The sequence below is a fragment of the Dermacentor variabilis genome, chromosome 8 (assembly GCF_050947875.1).
Source record: "Dermacentor variabilis isolate Ectoservices chromosome 8, ASM5094787v1, whole genome shotgun sequence".
NCBI classification, from domain to species: domain Eukaryota; kingdom Metazoa; phylum Arthropoda; class Arachnida; order Ixodida; family Ixodidae; genus Dermacentor; species Dermacentor variabilis.
Window position 1 is genome coordinate 144138992 of NC_134575.1, and position 26597 is coordinate 144165588.

The 26597-nt window shown below is 49.0% G+C and overlaps 1 protein-coding gene across 1 annotated transcript in view; it reads right to left on the minus strand.

Annotated features, from left to right (window-relative positions):
- LOC142590649 (homeobox protein Hox-A4a-like) overlaps positions 1–26597 on the minus strand; it is a 71939-nt gene that overhangs the window by 27679 nt on the left and 17663 nt on the right. The window contains exon 2 of the mRNA XM_075703024.1: positions 17179–17329. Coding sequence (XP_075559139.1) covers positions 17179–17265 — 87 coding nt within the window. The 5' untranslated portion in view covers positions 17266–17329. The remainder of the gene's footprint in view (positions 1–17178; positions 17330–26597) is intronic.

Sequence of the window (26597 nt, forward strand, 5' to 3'; positions counted from 1 at the left end):
GTAGGATGTAGCACTATCCATTGATGCAAACAGATGGCTCCGCAGCAGCCGAATTATTTCATCGGCTTCTCCACACGGGCCCCCGAAAACTACAGGCGCATCTAGCTGCACGCTGAGTCTGGGCCACATTGGCTCTGCGGGGCACTCATCACCTGTATGTGCATAGTACACGGGGTCTACTCGGTTCCAGCTGGTAAATTTCCCCACCTCTACACGTCGCATTAGTCTTTCCTGACTTGATCTGGGCATTGATTCAGGCTACTTGGTCTGTCATACAAAGCACCTCAATTCAGGTTCCCAGTACTTTTAGGACTGCTTTAATTTATTTGGCCGTGAAAGGTGTTCTCGCAGTGAATATCATCGAATGAATGCCATGAATATCGCTCTTTATCACGCCAGCGCTGTAACAGCGAGCGCTCGCTGTCATCGAGTGAAATGTGTTGATATTTCGCTGTGCGTTTACCTATTACCTATTATTTACCTAGTTCAATGCGTTTAAACGCTGCGGGTTCACTTGTGTCCTAAATCCATTCGATTGGTGGACGTGCGCAAGTGTGTCAGAGGAAAACCGAACGGAATAAATTTTGAATTCTCATTTTGAACACAGCAGGCGAATAAAACATATCGACTGCATAAAAAAGGCGTAAATATCGGAACGGCTGAACTCACTCATGCGCGACTGAACAAATGGCTTCAGTTTCTCACGGCTTTCGGACGAATCAGTACTTCCCGGCGGCTTTCAGGTAGATGAAGAGCCAAACTGTGGTATTTTACCTATGGTAATTGTAATCGCCATGTTGACAACATGTGACCAAGCGCCCGTTCCGCAGAAAGTAATTCTGCTACCGCGAACGACGTGAAGCATAAAAATTTAGGGATAATACCAGTGCATGTTCATGCTAGGAAAACTACGTTGTTTGTGTTATTTTTAATCCTGCTGTATTTGTAACCTTCCAATCTGAAGGCAATGCAAAATTCAAGCTGTCATAATCCGTTATGTAAATGTTAGAGACATGCGATTGAATATCGACTTTTTCGAATGCAAGTCGAATACGAATTGTAAGTATCGAATCAAATATAGAACAGAAAACGCAGACGCACATAAGTACAAGAGTAAATGTTATTTTGGTTTAATTCGGAACACGCTTCTACTGAATAATAAGTCGACTGTAATGGACCGTTAGGAACGTGCTGAACACAAGATTACCACAACTGTTATGAAAAGCACTGCACAAATAGCCGCTAGACAGCTTTAGAGCCTGGTGAAAAACGCGCGCCCCAAGAATGACACGCGATTGGTTGTAAGGACAAAGGTTGCGGATTTGTGTCGACCTTAAAAACTCAATAAGTTGTGCAGGATGACACGTACATGTAGACATTGGCTGCACTGCACCACTAAGCGCAGTTGCAAACGTCTTCACAGCAAAGTCCTGCTCGCTCTTTCCAACCGGGCAATTTTGTCATGGTTCGAGAGGCACCACGTTTATCTCGGCGCTGAGAGAAATTCTTACCCCAGTTTTCTGACCCTTTCCGTGTTGTGGAAGTTCTGGGCCCTGTGGCGTTTCATTTAGCCGCGATTCCCGAACTTGATGACAAACGTCGCAAACGACTCATCTTATTCATGTCAGCCAGATGAAGCTTTACGTCTCTCGTGAGACCTGTACTGAACTCCTGTCTTACTACTATGCGAACTCGAGGGGAGAGAGGATGGCGAGTGTAATGGTAACGAAGAACGCCACAAGTGAAAGAAGAGAAAATGAAATGCAAGCAGAAGGGCACAGCAGTAGTAGAAGGTCAGGGAAATAGTTGGTTTTAGGCACGGCTGAGGGGTTTGTGTGTGTCGTGTAGCGCTTGGAACCTGTTGATGGCTCGGGAATACCGTTATATATATATATATATATATATATATATATATATATATATATATATATATATATATATATATATATATATATGTGTGTGTGTGTGTGTGTGTGTGTGTGTGTGTGTGTGTGTGTGTGTGTGTGTGTGTGTGTGTGTGTGTGTGTGTGTGTGTGTGTGTGTGTGTGTGTGGTCATATCATTTGAAGCCCACAAACTCTGACACCAAGGCCAACACAGGGGAAATTACTTGTGATTAAGCAATGAAATCATCATCATCATCATCAGCCTGGTTGCGCCCACTGCAGGCAAAGGCCTCTCCCATGCTTCTCCAACAACCCCGGTCATGTACTAATTGTGGCCATGCCGTCCTTGCAAACTTCTTAATCTCATCCGCCCACCTAACTCTCTGCCGCCCCCTGCTACGCTTCCCTTCCCTTGGGATCCAGTCCGTAAACCTTAATGACCATCGGTTATCTTCCCTCCTCATTACATGTCCTGCCCATGCCCATTTCTTTTTCTTGATTTCAACTAAGATGTCATTAACTCGCGTTTGTTCCCTCACCCAATCTGCTCTTTTCTTATCCCTTAACGTTACACCTATCATTCTTCTTTCCATAGCTCGTTGTGTCGTCCTCAATTTGAGTAGAACCCTTTTCGTAAGCCTCCAGGTTTCTGCCCCGTAGGTTAGTACTGGTAAGACACAGGTATTATATACTTTTCTCTTGAGGGATAATGGTAACCTGCTGTTCATGATTTGGGAATGCCTGCCAAACGCACCCCAGCCCATTCTTATTCTTCTGATTATTTCCGTCTCATGATCCGGATCCGCCGTCACTACCTGCCCTAAGTAGATGTATTCCCTTACGACTTCCAGCGCCTCGCTGCCTATTGTAAATTGCTGTTCTCTCCCGAGACTGTTAAGGATTACTTTAGTTTTCTGCAGATTAATTTTTAGACCCACTCTTCTGCTTTGCCTCTCCAGGTCAGTGAGCATGCGTTGCAATTGGTCCCCTGAGTTACTAAGCAAGGCAATATCATCAGCGAATCGCAAGTTACTAAGGTATTCTCCATTAACTTTTATCCCCAATTCTTCCCAATCCAGGTCTCTGAATACCTCCTGTAAGCACGCTGTGAATAGCATTGGAGATATCGTATCTCCCTGCCTGACGCCTTTCTTTATTGGGATTTTGTTGCTTGCTTTATGGAGGACTACGGTGGCTGAGGAGCCGCTATAGATATCTTCCAGTATTTTTACATATGGCTCATCTACACTCTGATTCCGTAATGCCTCCATGACTGCTGAGGTTTCGACTGAATCAAACGCTTTCTCGTAATCAATGAAAGCTATATATAAGGGTTGGTTATATTCTGCACATTTCTCTATCACTTGATTGATAGTGTGAATATGGTCTATTGTTGAGTAGCCTTTACGGAATCCTGCCTGGTCCTTCGGTTGACAGAAGTTTAAGGTGTTCCTGGTTCTATTTGCAATTACCTTAGTAAATACATTGTAGGCAACGGACAGTAAGCTGATCGGTATATAATTTTTCAAGTCTTTGGCGTCCCCTTTCTTATGGATTAGGATTATGTTAGCGTTTTTCCAAGATTCCGGTACGCTCGAGGTCATGAGGCATTGCGTATACAGGGTGGCCAGTTTCTCTAGAACAATCTGTCCACCATCCTTCAACAAATCTGCTATTACCTGATCCTCTCCAGCTGCTTTCCCCCTTTGCATATCTCCTAAGGCTTTCTTTACTTCTTCCGGCGTTACCTTCGAGATTTCGAATTCCTCTAGACTATTTTCTCTTCCATTATCGTCGTGGGTGCCACTGGTACTGTATAAATCTCTATAGAACTCCTCAGCCACTTGAACTACCTCATCCATATTAGTAATGATATTGCCGGCTTTGTCTCTTAACGCATACATCTGATTCTTGCCAATTCCTAGTTTCTTCTTCACTGTTTTTAGGCTTCCTCCGTTCCTGAGAGCATGTTCAATTCTATCCATATTATACTTCCTTATGTCAGCTGTCTTACGCTTGTTGATTAGCTTCGAAAGTTCTGCCAGTTCTATTCTAGCTGTAGGGTTAGGTGCTTTCATACATTGGCGTTTCTTGATCAGATCTTTCGTCTCCTGTGTTACGTTTCGCCTACGACGCGCGGTTTAGCCGGCGCGACTGCAACAAAGCGGCAGACATTTTGGCCCGTTCGGCGTCGCCGCTACGCTCCCCGCCAAGCGCGTCCAGGCATGTTCCGATGCCACGTGTCTTCATGTGCGTGTGTGAGTGTATGTGCCATTGTGCCCGACTGGAGGCGCTACGAGAATAGAAGTCACCTTCTCCTCCCAGCCATTGTGCCCGACCAGAGGCGCTACGAGAGTAGAAGTCACCTTCTCCTCCCAGCCATTGTGCCCGACCAGAGGCGCTACGAGAGTAGAAGTTACCTTCTCCTCCCAGTCTTTGTGCCCGACCAGCGGCGCTACGACAGTATGCGTCACCTTATCCCATTGTACAATCACGTGCTCGTCTATTGAGGGGTTCCTTCTTGCCCTCAACTGCGAGAGTATAAAAGCAGCTGCCCCCGGACGCCAAAAGAGGGCTCCGATTTCTTCTGTTGAGTAAAGTGCTCTCCCGTCTCTCTACTTCGGTCAACCTGACCGCCAACTCTTTGCGATGTTAAAATAAACAAGTTGTTTTGTTGTTACCAGTCGACTCATGCTTTGCCGGGACCTTCGGATGCTTCCAGTTGTACCCCAGGCCGCCAGGCCAACGCTACCCTTGGGGCTTGCGACCCAGGTACAACCACGGGCGTCAGCGCCGAGTTCCCAACAGGTCGTACCATCGGTGCGACCACAACAACCGTTGCCATCGGTGGGATTCAAACAACTGTCTGCCAGCGGTGAGATCGCGACAACGGAGGCCAGCAGCGAAGAGATGCAGTTGACTGTATGCTGAGCAGCTCAACGACGATCCGGGAGCAGTGCAACGAGCCCTTTGTGATGACTGGTTGCCTGCAGCGGAACGACTGCGCGGAACTCTTGGCTGCGAGGTTTGGTGAGTGCGGGACTTTCTTCTTCTGAGCTTTGCCAGGCTTTTGTTAGTGTTAGAAACAGAGCTGGTAATTGTGGTTGTCGTTGCTGCCGGGTTAGTTTGCGGCAAGACAATAATAGGCAGTAGAGAAAGCAGCATTCAGAGCAGCCATGGATTTGAAGTCGTTGCGCAAACCGAAATTGTTGGAGCTTGCAAGAGAGTTGGGTCTGGATGTCTCGGACAAACTCAGAAAACCAGAACTGCTAAAGGCTATTCTTGAGTTAGAAGCTGAGGATGACGAGCTGTCGGAATGCCTTGAGACCATTGAGGAGAGGGAGACGGCAAAAAGACAGGAGCGCGAAAGTAAAGAACAGAAAGAGCGAGAGCAACAAGAAAAAAAAGAAGAGCGTGACCGTCAACACGCTTTGGAAATGAAGCGTCTCGAGATAGAGATGGAACGCGCTCGTAATGGAAGTCAGGCACACGGTGCAGGAGAACGCGTATTGTTCAAAATGACTGACCTGATGCGGCCGTTTAAGCTTGGAGAGGACATTGGTTTGTTCCTGGTTAACTTTGAGCGAACGTGCGAGAAGCAGGGGTTCTCTCGGGAAACGTGGCCTCAGCGCTTGTTCACTTTGTTACCCGGCGAGGCGGCCGACGTAGTCGCTCGCTTGGATAGAAAGGAGGCAGAGGATTTCGACACAGTGAAATCGAGTCTTCTAAAAAAGTACCGGCTGTCAGCGGAGGCGTTCCGTCGGAAGTTTCGGGAAAATGAGAAAGGCAGAAGTGAGTCATATACAGAGTTTGCGTACAGGCTTATGTCAAACATTCAGGAGTGGCTCAAAGAAGAGAAAGCGTTTGGTGACCACGATAAAGTTCTGCAGTGTTTCGGGCTGGAACAGTTTTATAGTCGGTTACCTGAGAACGTGAGGTACTGGGTCTTGGATAGGCCAGACGTTTGTACGGTGGCTAAAGCCGCTGAGCTAGCCGAGGAGTTTGTGACGCGTCGGGCTCGCGGAGCTAAGGACGGTCAAAAGGGTGAATTTGGCTCGAAGTTTGAGAGGCCGAAGTTCACACCCAAGAGATTAAAGGGGAACACGCGTAGTGAGGATGCGAGTGAAAGCAGTCCGACCAAACGTAAAGAGACGGCGGCAGCCGAAGCCGAACGCAGAAAGCGGTTCGAGATGAGGCAAGCGCGCGTTTGTTATACGTGCCAGAAGCCGGGTCACTTTTCGGCGCAGTGTCCGGAAACAACACCAAAAGTTGTGTTTTTGTCAATATGCAGCACTGACGAGAACATGAAGCTTCTCGAGCCTTACATGCGAGACCTCCTCGTGAACGGGAAAGAGTGCCGAGTGCTTCGCGATTCCGCAGCTACGATGGATGTAGTTCACCCGTCTTACGTAGAACCCCATATGTTCACGGGCGAGTGCGCATGGATCAAGCAAGCCGTGGAAGCTCATAGCGTGTGTCTGCCGGTAGCAAAAGTGCTTATCGAAGGACCTTTCGGAGCGCTTGAGACGGAGGCCGCAGTGTCATCTATGCTGCCCCCCCAGTACCCGTACCTATTTTCAAACAGGTCCGATCACCTCCTGCGCGAGAAGGGGCTTTTGTTTGGTGAGGCTAGCGTTCAGGCCTTAACCAGGTCGAAAGTTCGGGAGCTCGCTGCAAAGGCGGTAGTTGCGGGGCCGACGTTATCGAACAATGAAAAAGGGTCAGAGGTGCAGCAAGCTGACGAACTGAATAAAATTGAACCTGTAGCGTTGAAGGCGCCAGATACTGGAGAGGAAACGCCCGACACGGGAAAGTTAGAAGAGCTATCTACTGATTTGCTCATCGCGCCTACGTCAGACGGACTTGATAGGTTGCTAAAAGTCAGCCGGTCGGCTTTGATAGCCGAGCAAAAGAAGGATGGCAGCCTAGAAAACGTGCGCTGCAATGTCAAGGAAGGTATCGCCAGGAAAAATGCGCGTTTTGTGGAAAGAGGTGGAGTCCTGTACCGGAAGTATCTAGACCGCAGAGGAGTGGAGTTCGATCAGCTGATCGTTCCTCAATGCTATCGTCAGGATCTGCTGCGCTTGACGCATGGGGGTTCGTGGTCCGGACACCTTGGAGTTAAGAAAACTAAGGACCGTCTCTTGCAAGAGTACTATTGGCCAGGGTGTTTTCGGGACGCAGACCATTTCGTGAGGACATGTGACACCTGTCAGCGGATGGGCAAACCAGGGGACAAATCGAGGGCGCCGTTGAAATTGGTACCTATCATTACGGAGCCTTTTAGACGGCTCGTTATTGATACAGTGGGACCTCTGCCGGTAACAGCCACGGGGTACAGACACATTTTGACTGTGATCTGCCCAGCGACAAAGTTCCCTGAAGCAGTGCCGCTTAAAGAACTCAGCTCAGTTGAGATAGTCAATGCACTACTGTCCATATTTGCGCGAGTTGGTTTTCCGGCAGAAATCCAATCAGATCAGGGCACAGTGTTTACTAGCGCTTTGACGACAACTTTTCTCGAAAGGTGTGGGGTAAAGCTGTTACACAGCTCAGTGTATCACCCACAGTCGAATTCCGTTGAGAAGCTCCACTCCGTCATGAAGCGCGTGTTGAGAGCATTGTGTTTTGAACATCGAACTGACTGGGAGCTGTGTCTGCCTGGGGTGATGTTTGCATTAAGGACCGCGCCGCATGCGGCTACGGGGTTTTCGCCAGCTGAGCTGGTGTACGGTCGCTCGCTTCGGTCTCCGCTTCGCATGCTTCGAGAATCATGGGAAGGCAGGGGCGACGACCCAGTCGTGGTGGAGTACGTGCTTAAGCTCCTCGAACGCTTAAGAAGGGCACAGGAGTTGTCAGGTGAAGCAATGGCAAAGGCCCAGCAGAGGGCCAAGGTTTATTATGATCGGACAGCCAGGGCCCGTCGTTTTGAGGTGGGCGATGAGGTCATGATATTGCGCACATCGCTAAACAACAAACTAGACGTGCAGTGGGAGGGCCCAGCACGAATTGTTCAGAAACTGTCGGACGTTAACTACGTGGTGAGTCTGCCAGGAAAGCGGAAAGCACAGCAAGTTTACCACTGTAATCTGCTCAAACCCTATAAACAACGCGAAGCAGTGGTGTGCATGATGGTAAACGTTCCTGAAGAGCTTCCGGTCGAGCTTCCGGGACTTGGCTCAGTGACGAACAGGGAAGACACCGGTCAAGTCATTAGTGACCTTATCAGTAAAGCACCGCTGTCGCCTGAGCAGAAAACCGAACTACACCAGCTATTACAAGAGTTTCAAGGTCTGTTCTCTGAGAGGCCTGGTAGGACTTCTGTACATACTCATGATATAGAACTTACCTCCCCAGAGCCAGTACGATCCAAGGCGTATCGGGTGTCACCCCGCCAGAGCGATATTATGGAGGCTGAGGTAAAGAAAATGCTACAGCTCGGTGTTATTGAGGCAGGTGAGAGTGATTATACCTCCCCTTTGATTTTAGTTGAGGTACCGGGCAAGGAACCTCGTCCTTGCGTCGACTACCGCAGGCTTAATTCCATCACTAAGGATCAAATTTATCCGATCCCTAACATCGAGGAGCGCCTTGAGAAAGTTAGTAGCACTCAGTTTATTTCCACCCTAGATCTTGTCAGGGGTTATTGGCAGGTTCCACTTACAGAAGAGGCTAGTAGGTATGCGGCGTTCATTTCACCAATGGGAACATTCCGTCCTAAAGTGTTGAGTTTTGGTTTGAAGAACGCGCCATACTGTTTTTCAAGCCTCATGGATAAAGTGTTGCGGGGACAGCAAGAATTCGCTTTACCGTATCTAGACGACGTAGCGATATTCTCCGCATCCTGGTCTGAGCATATGGCACACTTGCGGGCAGTGCTAACCCGCCTGCGCGAAGCGGGCTTGACAGTCAAGGCTCCTAAGTGCCAGTTAGCACAGGCCGAGGTTGTCTACCTCGGTCACGTGATTGGTCAGGGTCGTCGCCGCCCCTCTGAAATAAAAGTGGCCGCTGTGCGTGACTTTCCGCAACCGCGCACGAAGACCGATATTCGGTCGTTCTTAGGTGTCGCCGGCTACTATCAGAGGTACATCCCCAGGTACTCTGATATCGCGGCTCCCCTGACGGATGCTCTAAGAAAGACAGAGCCTCAAACAGTCGTCTGGGACGAGACAAAGGAAAGAGCTTTTAGCGCCCTAAACAGTGCCCTAACAAGCCAGCCTGTGCTACGATCGCCAGACTATACAAGAGGGTTCGTTGTTCAGTGCGATGCTAGTGAGCGAGGCATGGGCGTTGTACTGTGCCAACGGGAAAAGGGAGAAGTAGAACACCCCGTCCTGTATGCTAGTCGTAAGCTGACCAGTCGTGAGCAGGCGTATAGCGCCACCGAGAAAGAGTGTGCATGTCTCGTGTGGGCCGTTCAGAAATTGTCATGCTATCTAGCCGGCTCGAGGTTTATCATTGAGACGGATCACTGCCCTCTCCAATGGCTGCAGACCATCTCTCCCAAAAATGGCCGCCTCCTGCGCTGGAGCCTCGCTTTGCAACAATATTCCTTTGAGGTGCGTTACAAAAAGGGGAGTCTCAACGGTAACGCCGATGGCTTAAGTCGAAGCCCCTAACGTAGGAATCAGCCTCAAAAATTGTTTGTTACTGATGTTTTTCTTCCTGAGGCAGGATTTTTTTAACATATTGCTTTTGTTTAGTGTTTCAAAGTGATGATATGCTTTCTAGTGCAATTTTCCAATTTGTGGACGCGTTCTGAGTGATGCTAGACTACTGTAAGGAACTAGGCAGTGGTATAAAAAGGGGAAAGAGCCTGGCAGGGCTTAGTGAGGGTTGTGCCGTGCTTGCTGACTGAGCAGTTGAGTTTCAGCGTAGTTCTAACGCTTGCCGGGAACGAGAACAAAAATGTGAACTCTCCCGAAGTCACTTTGCAGTGTCCCGTGCGAACCTGAACGAGAGAACGAGGCCTTCTCTGTGCGCTGCGCTCAAGAAACGTCGAGGGACGCCCGACTTCGGTTATGAGCATCATCGAGCGACATCCCTCCGGACAGCGGATGCAGTCCCCTGTCCATCGGGATCTCCTTCCCCCGGCGGGGCGGTCTGTTACGTTTCGCCTACGACGCGCGGTTTAGCCGGCGCGACTGCAACAAAGCGGCAGACATTTTGGCCCGTTCGGCGTCGCCGCTACGCTCCCCGCCAAGCGCGTCCAGGCATGTTCCGATGCCACGTGTCTTCATGTGCGTGTGTGAGTGTATGTGCCATTGTGCCCGACTGGAGGCGCTACGAGAATAGAAGTCACCTTCTCCTCCCAGCCATTGTGCCCGACCAGAGGCGCTACGAGAGTAGAAGTCACCTTCTCCTCCCAGCCATTGTGCCCGACCAGAGGCGCTGCGAGAGTAGAAGTTACCTTCTCCTCCCAGTCTTTGTGCCCGACCAGCGGCGCTACGACAGTATGCGTCACCTTATCCCATTGTACAATCACGTGCTCGTCTATTGAGGGGTTCCTTCTTGCCCTGAACTGCGAGAGTATAAAAGCAGCTGCCCCCGGACGCCAAAAGAGGGCTCCGATTTCTTCTGTTGAGTAAAGTGCTCTCCCGTCTCTCTACTTCGGTCAACCTGACCGCCAACTCTTTGCGATGTTAAAATAAACAAGTTGTTTTGTTGTTACCAGTCGACTCATGCTTTGCCGGGACCTTCGGATGCTTCCAGTTGTACCCCAGGCCGCCAGGCCAACGCTACCCTTGGGGCTTGCGACCCAGGTACAACCACGGGCGTCAGCGCCGAGTTCCCAACAGGTCGTACCATCGGTGCGACCACAACAACCGTTGCCATCGGTGGGATTCAAACACCTGCGATAGTTTGCTGGTATCCTACCTAACGGAGTTACCACCGACTTCCATTGCACACTCCTTAATGATGCTCACAAGATGATGATGCCCACTCCTTAATGATGCCTTAAAGATGCAATGAAATCAATAAACGATAAATTAATGGAAATAATGGTGGATGAAGAAACAACCTCGATCCCACAACCTTCGCACACACACACACACACACACACACACACACACACACACACACACACACACACACATATATATATATATATATATATATATATATATATATATATATATATATATATATATATTTGGGGTTTTAGGTGCCAAAACCACTTTCTGATTATGAGGCACGCCGTAGTGGAGGACTCCGGAAATTTTGACCACCTGGGGTTCTTTAACGTCCACCTAAATCTAAGCACACGGGTGTTGTCGCATTGCGCCCCCATCGAAATGCGGCCGCCGTGGCCGGGATTCGATCCCGCGACCTCGTGCTCAGCAGCCCAACACCATAGCCACTGAGCAACCACGGCGGGTATATATATATATATATATATATATATATATATATCATTGACCATAAAATTTTTGTTTCTGACTGCAAGTAGGAGTGCTCGAATCGCGAAATTGGCGAATGAAGTACGAATATTGCAGATAAATTACCGTAGAATATAGGACCAAATGCGACATTTCCATTTATGCCCACTTCCCCCACAAAAAAAAGGCAATGTATTTACACACGCAGGTGGAAATATAAAGGTTACATGCAGCCCTTCTGGCAGATAAATATCCCATCATTTGCGATAATATATTAGGACATCTAATACCATTAGCAATTCGATCTTAGGTCAACGGAGAAGTTCGCATCTGAGAACAAACTGAGGCGTGATTAAAGGTGGTGCACCATGATAATGACAGTGGCCTTCCGTTACAAGATGTATATCTATATATATATAATGACACGTGCACTTCCTTATCTTTATCGGGCGACCGCTTCTCACCACGTAACAAATGTTATTGCACAGCGCAGAGGACGCGCCTGCATGTAAAAGAAGTTTCTGGAAGGTTATCGATGGTTCCATCCGCTGTTCTTCCCCGCAACTTGTGTAATCTGATTGCATGTACGCGCGACGCGAATACTGTTGAACTTTGTGGAAGACACACGGGTCCTAGCGGTTACTCTGGAACATTCGACGACTGATCTATAAAAGCCGACGTGCTTGACCCGCTGATCAGATTTTCGACGATCGCCGACTGTGTTCGCCGCTATCGTTGTGCTTTAAGTGTAGGCTGTCTTTTTGGGCACAGGTTCGCCCAATAAAAGCTAGTTTTGTCCTTCGCAGTATTGCTACTGTGTTCTTTAACGTCACTACGTGTGTGTGTGTGTGTGTGTGTGTGTGTGTGTGTGTGTGTGTGTGTGTGTGTGTGTGTGTGTGTGTGTGTGTGTGTGTGTGTGTGTGTGTGTGTGTGTGTGTGTGTATGTGTGTGTGTGTGTGTGCGTGCGTACGCATGCGCGGTAGACATTAATTATTGTATTTAAATGTTGCCAGAAGACCCTCATATATATATATATATATATATATATATATATATATATCACTCGTACCTGAAGCTGCTACAGCCGTGCATTGAACATGTTATCTATGCCGAATGAAGTAGGAGCGGGGCATTTATGCGTGACAATATATATATATATATACTCGCAAATACACATGCACACCCATACCCATATATATACACAGCCACTGGTGACTAGATCAAAATTAGGGTAGCTTGTGCTGTTCTCGTGGTGAATACAAATGAAATAAAAAGACGCCACTAAACATATATATATATATATATATACACGCATACATACACATACATATACACCCATGCATTCATATACCCGTATATACGTACACACTCGTATGAATACCCACATATATACACACACATATATATATACAGAAGCATGTATACACACTTTATATACATACTAGCCGAGAGGATGTACACTTAACCAGTAATTTAAAAATCCTGCACATACAAGTCTCTCAATTGTTGGGCCGTTATTTGCGTGACATCAACGCCTAGATTATTATATTTATTTAGAAGCATTGCCATTGTGTATGACTGCTTTTCCCTTTAATAATTTGTTCTGGGTCTGACCACCCGCCATATCTCTTTAGGACAGGTAACATAAAATTTGTCATTGAGTTCAAGGTTACAAAATTCTAATAGAAAGGAGCAGTTCAGGTTTACTTCCCGCCTTAATGAAGTTGTTAACTTGTACTGGTATAACTTTAACACAGAAATTATGTTGGCTTCCTGAAATAAGTTTGTAGTATGGGAGTTGTAGGGGACATTAAAGAGCAGCCGAACAAACTTCTTGTGCAAGACAAGTAATTTATGCAAATTAACAAAGCTAGTTGTACCCCATTCCAATAAGCAATAATAGAGGTATGAATAAAAAAGCGAGTTATAAGTGAGAAGTTTAACTTTAAAAGGCAATAGTGATTTACATTTCCACGTCCTGCCTATGACCCTAGATAACTGGATTGTGACTGCGTCAATGTGTTCGTCCCGGAGCATATTACTGGAAAACGTTACGCCGAGAGTTCTCATACTAGTAACCATTTCTATCGTTTTTTCCCCGTACATAATTTTAATATAAGAAATACCTGGCTTACCTTTAGGCCTAAAGAGCACAGCTTTGTTTTTTTTTGTATTTATTTCTAATTGGTTCATTATTGACCAGTCCCACAGCTTAGTGAGTATGAGGTTCGTTCCATATTCTATATCTGTACAGTTTGTTCGTGAAACAAATATACTGGCGTCATCAGCATACAGGACATATTTAACGTTTAGGTAAATATTCGTTACATAATTGATATAGGCGTTAAAAAGAAGGGGCCCCAAAACACTTCCCAGCGGAACTCCTTTTGAAATAGGCTTCATACTTGAGCAATGCGTATCTATCTGAACAAATTACCGTCCGCTTGCTAGGTAAGATTTAATTAGTGCTAAACAATGACCTCGAATGCCATAGCTATCAAGTTTTTCAATCAATGTTAAATGGTGAATATTATCAAATGCTTTGCTGAAATCCACATAGACGCCAAGCACAAGTCTTTTTTCTTTGAACTGTAATAATATGAATTCCTTTTGTTCCAACAATGCATATTCGGTGGATTTAAGCTTTCTGAAGCCGAATTTGGCAGGTGATATTATATTGTTCTTCCGGCAAAAATTAATAAATTTGCGTTGTAAGATTTTTTCCAAACCCTTAGAAAAGACAGGCAATATGGATATAGGCCTATAATTTGGGATATCATTTCTGTCTCCCTTTTTAAATAAAACACTCACTTTAGCGATTTGCATTGTTTTCGGAAAAGTTGCACTGGACAAACATAAATTCATCATGTATGTGAGGTACGGTGTGACAATATCTAACACGTGCTTTACCGGTCTAATCTGCATGCCTTCAAAATGACACGAGGAACTATTTCTTAGAGACATGAAAGCCGAGAAAACTTCATGTTCAGAGACAGGCTCAAGAAATAATGAAAAGGGGCTAGCAACAGGCTTCAACTTAAACAATGTCCCAGATGAACTGTTTTGATTGTGCCTAACAAAGCGATCATTAAACATAGTAGCATATATATATATATATATATATATATATATATATATATATATATATATATATATATATATATATATATATATATATATATATATATATATATATAGTAACGTGCAACGTTAGAATCTTTTCTGCGGCTATCGCAATCCACCTTTCCCACGTTTTCTAACCAACTTGAGGGATAGCGTTACGTGATGCGCTTTGACATATCGACGCCACCCCAGCGAACAGCCGATGAGTTGAGGGGAACAGGGAAAACAAACATTGCACTCATACCACCATTCATATTATGTCCTTTTCAAAGATTTCTCTGGGAATACCGCCCTTGAGATGTTTCCAAAGAACGGTGTTTGAAGGCACATTTCATCAAGGTGCTTTTTGTGTTTCATTCACGTCGCAATTTACATTGCCAAACTAGACTCTTGTGAATTTTTGTTTTCATCTACTGATAGATGCAGTCCGTTTTGCCGACCGATACCAGTTTTCTTCTTTTCTTGATGACTCTCTTTGAGTCCGAACACAGCGTCCGGTCCTCGCACTTCCACTTTCCTCCGCCCTTAAGCGGCGCGTAACCCGACACGGGTCTGCAGCTGCGGGAGTCGCTCCGAGTCACGACTGCGTTTCTCTCCGGCATTCTTCCGCTTTTATTTAGTTGATTCACAGACCGTAGACATTTCCGAGTGCTACACTGCTTGTGTCGTTAGTACTCTCAAGTTATTTGGCCCGGTTCGCGAGGCTAGCCTCATCACACCTTAAAATATTTAAATGCGTTTGTCATTGCGGTGCCGGTGAACAACACAGGGGCGAGGGGAACGGGCGAACACTGCCGAATTGTTAGTCCCGAATGTAGTCTTCTGTAGGACGTACTGGTGCCCCGAAAGACAAGTGGCACTGAGGGCACGTCTGCGGATCAAGTCGTTGTGCATTCCCGCGTAATCGCTGGTTATTGTGTGTTCCCGGGAATTTACGCCACTTCTCAGTTTGCTCGCGCAGTTTAATTATTGAAGTCGGTTATGATTCGCAATATTTAACAATACTTGTCATCTCAACAGAGATGCTACCAGAGAATGCACATACATGGGCGCGATGATAATGTGGCTCAACTGGATATTGAAAAAACAGAATGTCAATACAATATTGCAATAACTATACATTAAGTCAGCTGTGACCCTGTACAAAACATAATTACCTTAGCGACAGTATTGTAAATACGAAACCTCGTCAAAACAAAATGAATTCAACATAATGCGTGGTAGCACAGTTAGCTTATTGTGATGCAAGTACGAATCCTGACGCAAGTATGAATTGTAACCTGCAATTACGATTGCATAATATTCCTTTCGCTTTAGAATCCGCGACAACATTCTGGAAATTTCGGACACATGCAGGCGCATCTTACGATGAACGAAAACTCCGTATAAGTGCGTAGGCTGTGAGAAACAGTCACTTGGAAATGATGAACGGTCACCTGGAAAAGATGGACAATGTAGTACGTGCGTTTATATTTTACTTCTCAATCCAACATGCTGCAGTAGTTGCTTGAAAAGGACCGCATGTTGGGCACATTGGTATTCCATACTGAAAATATTTACAGCCCCGGTGTTGATCTTTTGACAATGAAAGATAGACATGTCTGCACAGCAGCTGCGTCACATAGAGCTATTTCTACGTTTCTACGGACTTATCGCAGATCCCCTTCAAGATGAGCGCCGCGCGGCTGCCCTCAGTCGCGCCCTACGCTACCCTACGCAGCCGCTGCCTCAGTACAATCCTCTCGCCCCCCTCCCCACCGCGGCGCCTTGCGCGCGGTGGAAGACGGCGCGCACCCTGCTCGTCTCCCTTAAAGTCTTCCGCACTTGGGAGCGCGAGGTCAAGCCACCATCCTCGGCTCACACTCGCGCGCTGTAACTCGCAGCTACAGCATACGGCGCGCGGCCACTTCATACGGAACATCATGGCAACGACAACGCCGACGGTCACCGATCACGGGAATGTGACTGGTGTGTCCATATAATTGCTGTCGCAATAAAATGAACTGAATAGCACAATTAACCGAGGGCCGAAAACAAGAGCGGACTGTACTAAAATATCGGCTTTTCTCGTTGGCCTCTTATTCTACTCCCTGCCGTAGATTAAGCCGGTATGATTCCGGTCGCTCTTCCATTCCGGCCATGTATCGCGCTCCGTTCGCCAGCGGCAGTACTTAAATCGGCCCAAAGAGGCGTTGTAATAATGAACGCTTGGGACAGCATAAAAATGGTTTAACTAGTTGAAGGACGCCTAGCGTTCCTATGCGGTGGCGGCGGGCGTAATAGACATTTCGGAGAAGCAGCTATGCTACATAGCCATCGCAAACAAGACAAAGCGTTCTGTATCAGAATATACGGCGACAGATGCGTAAATCAACCCTCGGTGACCTTGCACGCAAAATAATTTGTTGTTCTTTACGTGCGTACTCAATAATATACTACATTCTGGACAGTTATTGTTTTGCCATATAAGTGTAATTTTAAAATGATGCTGCTGGTTCTCTACCTGCAATATTGTCGCGCCTATGTGACACAGCTTTCTATAACCCTCACACCTTCTGTGTCTCTATCGGCTGTTTTGTGTCCTCTTTCTGCTAACCACGCGCATATCTTCCCAGTCTTTTGTGTTTTGCACTGCATACACACCGTTAATTTAGACCAACTCGCCCGAATCACTACGCGTATGTCGGTTATAGTTCGGTGACTCGAGATGCCCCAAAGGGCGTAAATTTGTTCTACAGTATTCAGTGAGACACGCGCCACGAATACCGGCTGTTTGCGGAATCATCATACCTTGTGTTCCTGTGTCGAGTGCCAGCACAGGTCCGTCCATTCGGATGAGCACGGGTGGGAAAAATGTTGAATATAGGGCGATTCCATGAAGTTCCTGCTCACCACCGTCGGTCCCGAAAAAGCAGCAGCCAGCGAGTTGGCGTGCAGGCGGCTGGAATTGAGGTGCAAGTAATAACCCAATTATTCGTGTTGTGAAACTGGAAATATATCTCCTGATTTAAAACACTTTCGTGTCAGCAACAGTTTCAATGGCAGCAAGGCCAGCGTGTCTAAACATCTTAGGTGTAGCAGCGGGCATAAAATAATGCAATGCGAATGTAAAAGAATAGAACGAGGCAGCTGGTAAAGCTGCAGGACACGAAGTCTACGCAAATTTAAAAGCGAATTCCCCCAAAATATTCCCGTCACTAAGAAAACAAGACGAATAGAACATTCAGGGCACAATGAAGAATAAATCTACTCGTCGTTCAACAATTCTTTTTTTTCTCACAGGGCATTAGTCACATTTGCTGGACGAGCGCGTTCTTGTTCGCACAATAGTAAGCCTTTGATTATTTCATGTGCGTGCTGACTCCGTTTTACGTGCAACTGTCGCTGTGATAAACTTTATATTCGATTTAGGCAACGCAGAGCTAAAGGAGGCAAAGCGTTGTTGCTCAGCGCATTCGCTTGTCCAATAAGACGCACTCTTACACGATGTTGGGTACGGCCCAACTAATCGTGGCTAAGCGCCAAAGGTAATCGGCAATTGACACGTGCTTTGCAAATGGCATACTGTTCAACAGATGTCTTACAAAGGAAAGATGTAAGTTTTTGGTGACATCGCTATGCGCTGAAAAAGGAAGGTCGAGGCTGGAGCAACCACCAATATATTTAATAGCGTACGACCGTACCCTTACTATAGGCAAGAATTGCACCTTTCTTTTTCATCTACGCTCGCTCTTTTTAGTTCTCGACTGAGGCCCATGCTTTTTTTATTCTCTCTTTCTTCAGTGTATTTGTACAACGACGTAGTGTGGGTTCACAGCTATTGAGATGCGACATTTGCAGGCAAAGTCTCTTGACCATGTGGACATGTAATTTATTAACGACGGCCTGTATTATGACGGGCGTTGCAGTGACACTCTGAAAACACAGATCATATACTAACACAATACCGAAAAGTGGTTTGGTCAAGTTGTGGCCGTAAATCTAGTGCTGCTGATTGCAATGGAAGCTCTGTTCCAAATTATAAAAGAAAAAGTCACAAGCCTTCGCGGTACACACAGCAAAGTCCCAGCGTAAGCAAGTTGAAGCAGGTCCACAGGAGTTCTATTTCCGGCACCAAGCAATACAGGGTCTTCGCGGCGAAGACTCTTCATGTCGTTTTCACGAGAAGGATCCGAACCGTCCGCCCGGCGTTGACGGCGAGCTGTGGCTTGCACTGCAACAAGTCGGGCTCCGGGCAGCAGTCTGGTGAGCCCGACGTTGCCGGGTTGCAGTCGCGCGCGCAGCTCTATGCGATTCGCTTCTTCAGCAGAGGTTCGTACCTTGCGAGGAGGCGCCATGACGTGTGTATCGAAGAGTAAGCCCAGGCACCCAGACTTCGTGGCGCACCCTTCGGAAGTGTATAAGCGTCTATTTGTCGATGGTTCTTACGAACATTCGTCACCGCGAAGCGGTTCTCCAAAGGACGCTACCAGCGCGCGTAGCGAGCGGACGCATGGGACATCGGCTCCGGCGATTTTCGACCGTGGCGGCGGCCCAACGCGTTTGATCCCGACAATTTTGGACTTGACAGGACCAGCAGGTCAGCCGGCACGCAGGGAGACCACTCCCAATCCGGTGGGCCGATTTGTTGACCTTTTTAAGCGTTTTTCCTCCCATCCGCCATAGCGCCGCGACGCAGCCTCAAGGCTGAACGCCGGCGTTCGGCGGCGGGGAGGCCGCTCCAAGCCAACATGGCAAGCGCAAACCAGCAACGCGGCTACGACCCGGAAGGCATGGCATGGACAACTGTGCCGCAGACCAGTCGGGACCAAGCCTGCAACGCTAATGTGATCCGGGCCTTTGAAACAAGAGCCCAGAAACTCCAAGCCTGCGCACAAGGGAAGGCCACGTCAGCTCACGGAGGCCACCATGCGCAACCCGACAAGGCATCCGATGAGCGCGCAGCCGGAGGCCCAAGGCAAGTCAAAGCTGCATGGAAACCCAAGTTTCTCTGCAGATTTAGACCAGACGATGTGGTGCTAATCATCAAACCATTAACGGCGACAAGCTTGAAGAACTTACAACACGGTGAGCTAGGCCTAGCCCTACGACAGCGAGTCGGGGAGGCCGAAGCGGACAACTTTTACTTCACAATATCCCCGGACCCAAACCTGATCATCGTGGGCACGTCGAGCATCCACGCGGCAGACAAACTGGTCGGGGACTTTGCGATAAAAATCCAAGAAGGAGCAGACCTCCATTTGCACGGGCACGTAAAACAGAGCGAAGACAACGTGATTCACGGAGTCATCACAGTGGCCAATCTGGAAACCACCGAGTCCCTGCGAGGGAAGGTGAAAAGCTTTCACGGAGAAAGCACCATCCTGGAGATCCGAAAGTTCGGAACTTCTAACAAAGCCAGAATCACCTTCGAAGGCAAGTACAAGCCCAGAGCTGTACTGTACAACGCGCAAGTCATACCGGTAGCAAGGTACCGCCGCACCATACCAGCGTGTAACTTGTGCGGCACGGTGGGGCATAGGCCAGATACCTGCCCGACACCGAGACAAGAAAACTGCGGACTCTGCGGAACGCTAGCCCCGTTTGTGGAGGGGGTGCGGTCCCCTCACCTGTGCAACCCAAAATGTGCGGTGTGTGGCGGCGAACACGCCACGAACTCCAGAGACTGCACGGCGAAATTTCGCACGAACGCGCAGCAACAACCCAGCAATCAGGAGACAAGGAGGAGGAAAAAGAAGAAAAAAAACAAGAAGACGAAGAAGGGAGGAAGCGGGAATCGCCCGCCCCCTCCACCTAGCAGGGAGTCGACTTCTGATCAACCCAAGCAAAAGAAGACCTGGGCCAGCATAGTCCAGAACGGGATGCGGCAGGTGAGTGGGACCGCCTCTCCTCCTCCTCCTCCCAAACCTTCCTCTCCACCCACACCCAACCCAGTAGAAACAGAGTTACGAAACCAGATAGCAGCCCTAAAAGCGCAGATCGCGGTGCTAACGAGCAAACTAGAAAGTGCGCTAGCTAAACCCCAGCCACCTCAGCAAGAGGAGACGATGGAAAGCGACACAGAACCTAGTCTTGAAAATAAACTAGAAGCTATGATGCGAAGGGTCCAAGAATCCATTCCCACCATAGTCTCACAACAGATAGCGAAAGCGATGACGGTTCGCAAATACGCTAACACGAGGAGACTCCAGACTCCCCGAGCCTACAGGATGCGTAGGGTGATAAGCGAGGACGAGGAGGAAGACCACCAGGAGCAATTTCCCCTCCAGAATAACAACAATCTCCAGATACAACATGGCGAGACAAACTAACAAGAGTCCCATAACATTAACGCAATGGAATAGTCGAGGCTTGAAATCGAGGACTAAGAGAGCGGATCTTAGGATGCACCTGTCTACGTACGAGCATACTCCGGCAGTAGTGGCCGTACAGGAACCTGGCGGGAACGTGAGCCTCACAAACTACAAAACGTTCCAACTCGACCCCCTAACGTGCATCTTTGTGCACAAAAACTACACTGCAAATTTGGTAGATCTAGAATTACAAACCAGCTTTTCGCACGTGATGGTGACTCTTCTGCCACTGAAAAAGGAGGATTCGCCGCTACACATCCTGAACGTGTACTGCCCACCTAAAGCAAAAAACGTAACCTTCTCCACACTCCTGAGCAGAGCTATCAGGGAAGCAGGACGAGACCCGTTACTAGTAATGGGAGATTTCAACGCGCAGAGTCCCTCATGGGGCTATCATCGAGAGGACATACGAGGACGGAAGCTAGCGGAGGCGGCGTCCACGTTAGGTCTAACCCTACACACTGACCCGGCGTGCCCCACGCGGATAGGGAACTCGGTGCAGAGGGACACGTGTCCCGACTTAACCTTCACGAAAAACGCGAGGCGAGTGGAGTGGACGAATACGGATGAAACTCTCGGTAGTGACCACTGCCTGATCACCATAACGATCCGTACGAAACCCCTTACCAGGCCTACGGGGCACACTATGCTGCCGGACTGGACGAAATTTAGAAAGGAATACGAGGTAAGCTCCATCCAGGAGCAGGGATATCAAGCCTGGACAAAACAGCTGCTGATCAACCTGCGTTCGACGGAAACGCAGGTAAAGCTCTCAGAGGCGGTGACGGACGTGGACACCCACCTCCTCCACCTCTGGGCAGCCAGACGCAGCATGGTCAAAAGATGGCGTAGACAGAAGCATAACCGAAAGCTAAGAGCTCGGATCGCGGCAATCACTAAAGAAGCGGCGGAGTACGCGGCGCAACTCGCGGACGCGAACTGGGTAGATAGGTGCAACGCGGCCGCTGGGCAGATGTCTAGCAAGAACACATGGCGCCTCTTCCGGGCACTCATAGATCCCAACCAGACGCGCACCGAGACGCACAAGCACCTGCAGAGAGCGGTACATGCATTTCAAGGAAATACGGCCCAGCTTGCACTGAAGCTTCGGGACCAGTACCTGACCACAACCCAAGATCCAAGGGGAGACGCTTACAGATACAATGGAGCCCGAAATGCTGAGCTGGACGAACCTTTCAAAATATACGAACTCAAGGCCGCTCTAGCGAGGATGAAACGCGGGACCGCGCCAGGAAGGGACGGGATCTCGGTAAAACTCCTAGCCAATCTGCCGGACCGCACATACGAATCCCTCCTAGAACACTTTAATTCGATTTGGGTGCGCGAAGCTCCATTTCCCACGGAGTGGAAGACGGCGCTGATAACTTTCATCCCCAAGGCGGGCAAGGCCATAGATACGGATAACCTAAGACCTATTTCTCTCACCTCGTGCGTGGGCAAACTGATGGAAGCTATGGTCAGAGACAGACTATCTGAGTACCTAGAAAACAAGCGAGTCTTCGCCGACTCGATGTACGGCTTCAGGCCAAATAAATCGGCTCAGGACATCCTGCTGCAGCTCAGCAGGGAGGTACTAAACCCGATCGAACATCCGAACGGGGATAAGATAGTGCTGGCCCTAGATCTGAAGGGAGCCTTCGATAATGTGACACACGAGGCGATCCTCACACACCTATCAGAGACGGGATGCGGCAGGAACGCTTTCGAGTATATAAAACGCTTCCTCACGGACAGACAGGCCTACGTGAAGATCCAGAACGCGGAACACGGCCCCTTTCTATTAGGCACGAGAGGGACGCCACAGGGAGCGGTGCTATCCCCCTTGCTTTTCAACTTGGCAATGAAGAACCTGCCGGTCCACTTGGAGAAAGTCCCGGGTGTGCAACACGCGCTGTACGCGGACGACATCTCCATTTGGGCCACGCAGGGCTCTCTCGGTGAAATGGAGGCCAGCCTGCAGGAGGCGGCCACCGCGGCGAACGAGTACGCGAAAAGATGTGGCCTTCATTGCTCCCCTCAAAAATCCGAATTCGTGCACATTCGCCCCAACAAAAAATGCACAAACAAGATAGAATTGAGACTTGGATCGGAACCGATACCCGAAAGAAAAGAAATTAGAGTCCTAGGTCTTTTCATCCACCCGCGTCGGCTGGCGACGACCACGCTCGACAAACTAAAGAAGGTGGGAGATCAGGTGGGCCGAATGGTCCGCAGAGTCTCGAACAAGAAAGGGGGACTGCGAAGCAAAGACGCCTTGCGGCTGGCCAATGCCTTTGTAACAAGCAGAATCCTGTACTCGACCCCCTATCTCCGCCTGAACAAACACGACCAGAACATCATCGAGGTGATAATACGCAAAATGGCGAAGAAGGCCCTCGACCTCCCGATAACCACGTCTAACCTGAGACTCCAAGGTCTGGGTATGACGAACTCCTTCGATGAACTTAGAGAAGCCCACCTCACAGGTCAATACACGCGATTATCGCAGACGCCGTCAGGACGCCGCCTTTTGGCCCGTCTGCACATAGAACACACGACTCTCACCGAGGAGAGAGTAAGACTCTCTCAGGAATGGCGTTACGCCCTGCACGTAAGACCACTCCCAATTAAGATGTCCAGGGACGACCACGAGGGTAGACGCAGGGCCAGGGCAGAGGCCTTAGCTCACCACTACGGAAGGAAACCCGGGGTATACTATGTGGACGCATCCGGCCCGCACCATGGCGGGTGGTACACGGCGGCAGTGATCCACGAGTCCAAAACGGTGAACGGGCTCACCTTCAAAGCCCGAAGCGTCACTCAAGCAGAGGAAGTCGCCATCGCTTTAGCGGCAACACACTCCGATTCCAAGACAATCATAACCGACTCGCGAGGGGCGTGTCGGAACGTCCAACAGGGCTGGGTCCCGTACCTGGCCTACCGGCTACTGCAAAATAGCTCGTACGTAGGAGGTCCATCCCACCGCTTCATAGTCTGGGCTCCGGCCCACTCGGGGCTAGGAGGAAACGAGGCAGCAGATGCAGCCGCCCGCGCGCTCTCTAACCGGGCAACCTCGTCCCCCGCCTCCTCTGAAGAAGTAGCGGAAGCCACGCCGACCTACACTTACAAGGAAATAACACAATTATACAAAGATAGACATAAACTGTACCCCCACCCGTGTAAAGGTTTAACGAGAGCGGAGGAACGCCTGTTCCTCCGCCTTGTCACGAACACCATGATGTGCCCGGCCTCGCTAACGCACTTTGACCCTGCCTTTTCCGGGGAGTGCCCGCACTGTGGGGAGAGGTCCTCGGACCTCTACCACATGGTGTGGGCGTGCCCCTCCAACCCTGCTTTTACTCCACACCCAAACCCCACCCGGGAGGACTGGGAGGCGACCCTACTCGCCTGTTGCGACCTGAAAGCCCAAAAGGCGATGGTCGAACGAGCTATGGCGGCAGCGGAAGCCACTGGGGTCCCGTACTAGGGACTCCACCTAGTGTTTGTGAGGGGAAGGGCACTAAGCCTGACTCCAGAGCACCCTCCATGTAACTCCCTCTTTTCAGAGGAAATAAACGTTTTTACCACCACCATCACCGCGAAGCCGATTGCACTTTGTCAGAGACGCGCTAGGCGCTTCTGTGCTCCAGCGCGGGTGGCGTTCCATGGAAAACGCTATCAGCTTTCGCCGCCACAACCCTGCAGACTCCTAGCTGGCCTTCAACGTAGAGATGGTAAAGTATAACGTGCGAAACAACAGTTATAGATTACTGGCTAAAACAGCACGCAGAGACGTTGCATACGCTAGTTAAATGTGCGAAATGTATATTTTATATTCATCCAGGGGGGGGGGGGGGCGCTGCGATCGCCAGAGTGTGAAGACGTGTCCCACTTTGGCTCTTCGATGTTTTCTTTTTAGCTTGTGTGGAACTACCATTCTACGTGGTAAAACATTGAGCAACGACACTGTGAGCACTTTCTGTGAGTGTGGTGTGCTTTTTCACGGCTCCAGTTGACGTTTTTTTCTGGCTACGAGGACATTTTCGACGGCGACCCGCTGACCTAAGCCTAACCACGTCTGGGCCTAGCCCGAGTGCGGCCTTGGCGAGGCCGGCCAGGTGAGCACGGCATCATGTCGCCACCACAGCAACATTCGCACTCGAGTGGACCCAGCGCGGGAACTCCATGCTCACCTCAGCTTAGAGACGCCGAAAAGTTGAATGCAGACAACGCGACGAGCGAAGCGCGCAGAGAGCGTCGAAACGCCGGGTGAACGCCGAGCTGCAGCCGAAGACGCCGTGCCGCGTCCCTCGATGGAAGAGGCCAGAAGGAGGGAGTCTCAAGTGAACGACCAAATGGATATTCAGGATGACAGCGTGGACGACAACGATGATAGCAATGACGAAGACAACGAGGAGGACAACGGATGGTCCTTTTTCAGCAAGCGGAATCCAAACAGGAAAGTCAAGCCCGAACAGCTTCGCCTCGAGCGGGTAAGTCGACCTCATTTTGCACTCTCGATCAGGCCACTTAACAAGGTACACGTCCATGACATACCTAAGCAGGCTATAACAGCAGCACTAGAGATGACGGCAAGAAGTTGGGAACTTGCAGAATTATCAATTTTCCGCTACGACCCTGCAGCGAACTGCATAAAGGTTACTGTCAGGGATGAAGAACACGCGAAGAGGCTTGCGGCGCTGACACGATTAGCTGAGAAAATGAGCGGTCGCGTTCGTACGTATGAAGCGATAATTGAAAGAACGCCAACACAGAAGGTGGGGAACAGCCGGGGGGTCATCAAGGTGCGTCCCGGCCAGACCATTGAATATATCAAGGATCACTTGAGATGCGAGACGGCAACTATCCTAGAGGCACGTCTGCTCGGGAAGACAAACATGCTGCTGCTAACATTTAATACGGAATCTCCCCCAAACAGGCTCGTGTTCGATTATGAGATCACAAGGGTGCATGAGTACAGACCGAAGGTTATAGCTTGCTACAATTGTCACGGCTTGGGACACATTGCCAAGTATTGCCCTTCAGACGAAGTGTGTAAAACACAGTGTGGTAGAAAACACCCTGAAGACAACGAATGCGATGAAGAGCTATTCTGTGTTGCATGCCAGAAACAGGGCCACATATCGCTAAACTCAGCATGTCCTAGCCGTGCACCGAAAGACATTAAGAAAGTCGTGCAGAACATAGAAGAAGGTCAGAGGACAGTGACCTGGTCTGAAAAAGTACTGGCGGGAACATCCACACAACCCACGCTATCCGCTCACTATGAGCAACAAATAAAAGAACTAAGAAAAGAAAATCAGCAGTTGAGAGCAATGCTGCAGCAAATACTCGCACGACTACCACCAGAGCAACGAGATACGCAACCACCGCCAACGCCACGGCAACGTGAATCAGAGACGCCGGCAGACCGAGAAAAACGCACGCGTTCTAACAGTCGGGTCGGGCGATCAATTAGTCGGAAAACCACGGCAAACTCTAGAAAGCTGCAACACGCAGGACCTGCACAGACCCAGCAGAACCAGGCACCGTCAGTGCCAAAACCACTAACAGCCCAAGACTCGGCGTATGCGCAGATGCTGAGCATCCTAAGGCAGGAAAGACACACTGAGACCCAGCGCCTCGAAAAGAACCTACGGGAGGAATTTCAGACAGTAACGAATGCAATACAAACTCAGATGCAGGGGATATTCACGGAAATTCAGAGAAATATTCAGAAACAACATGACGAACCTAAAAGGCGCAAGCCAGCAGATGAAAGATGACGGCACGGCCTATATGCATCCAATGGAACTGTCGAAGTTTTACGCAGAATGGATCCACACTAAGACAGCA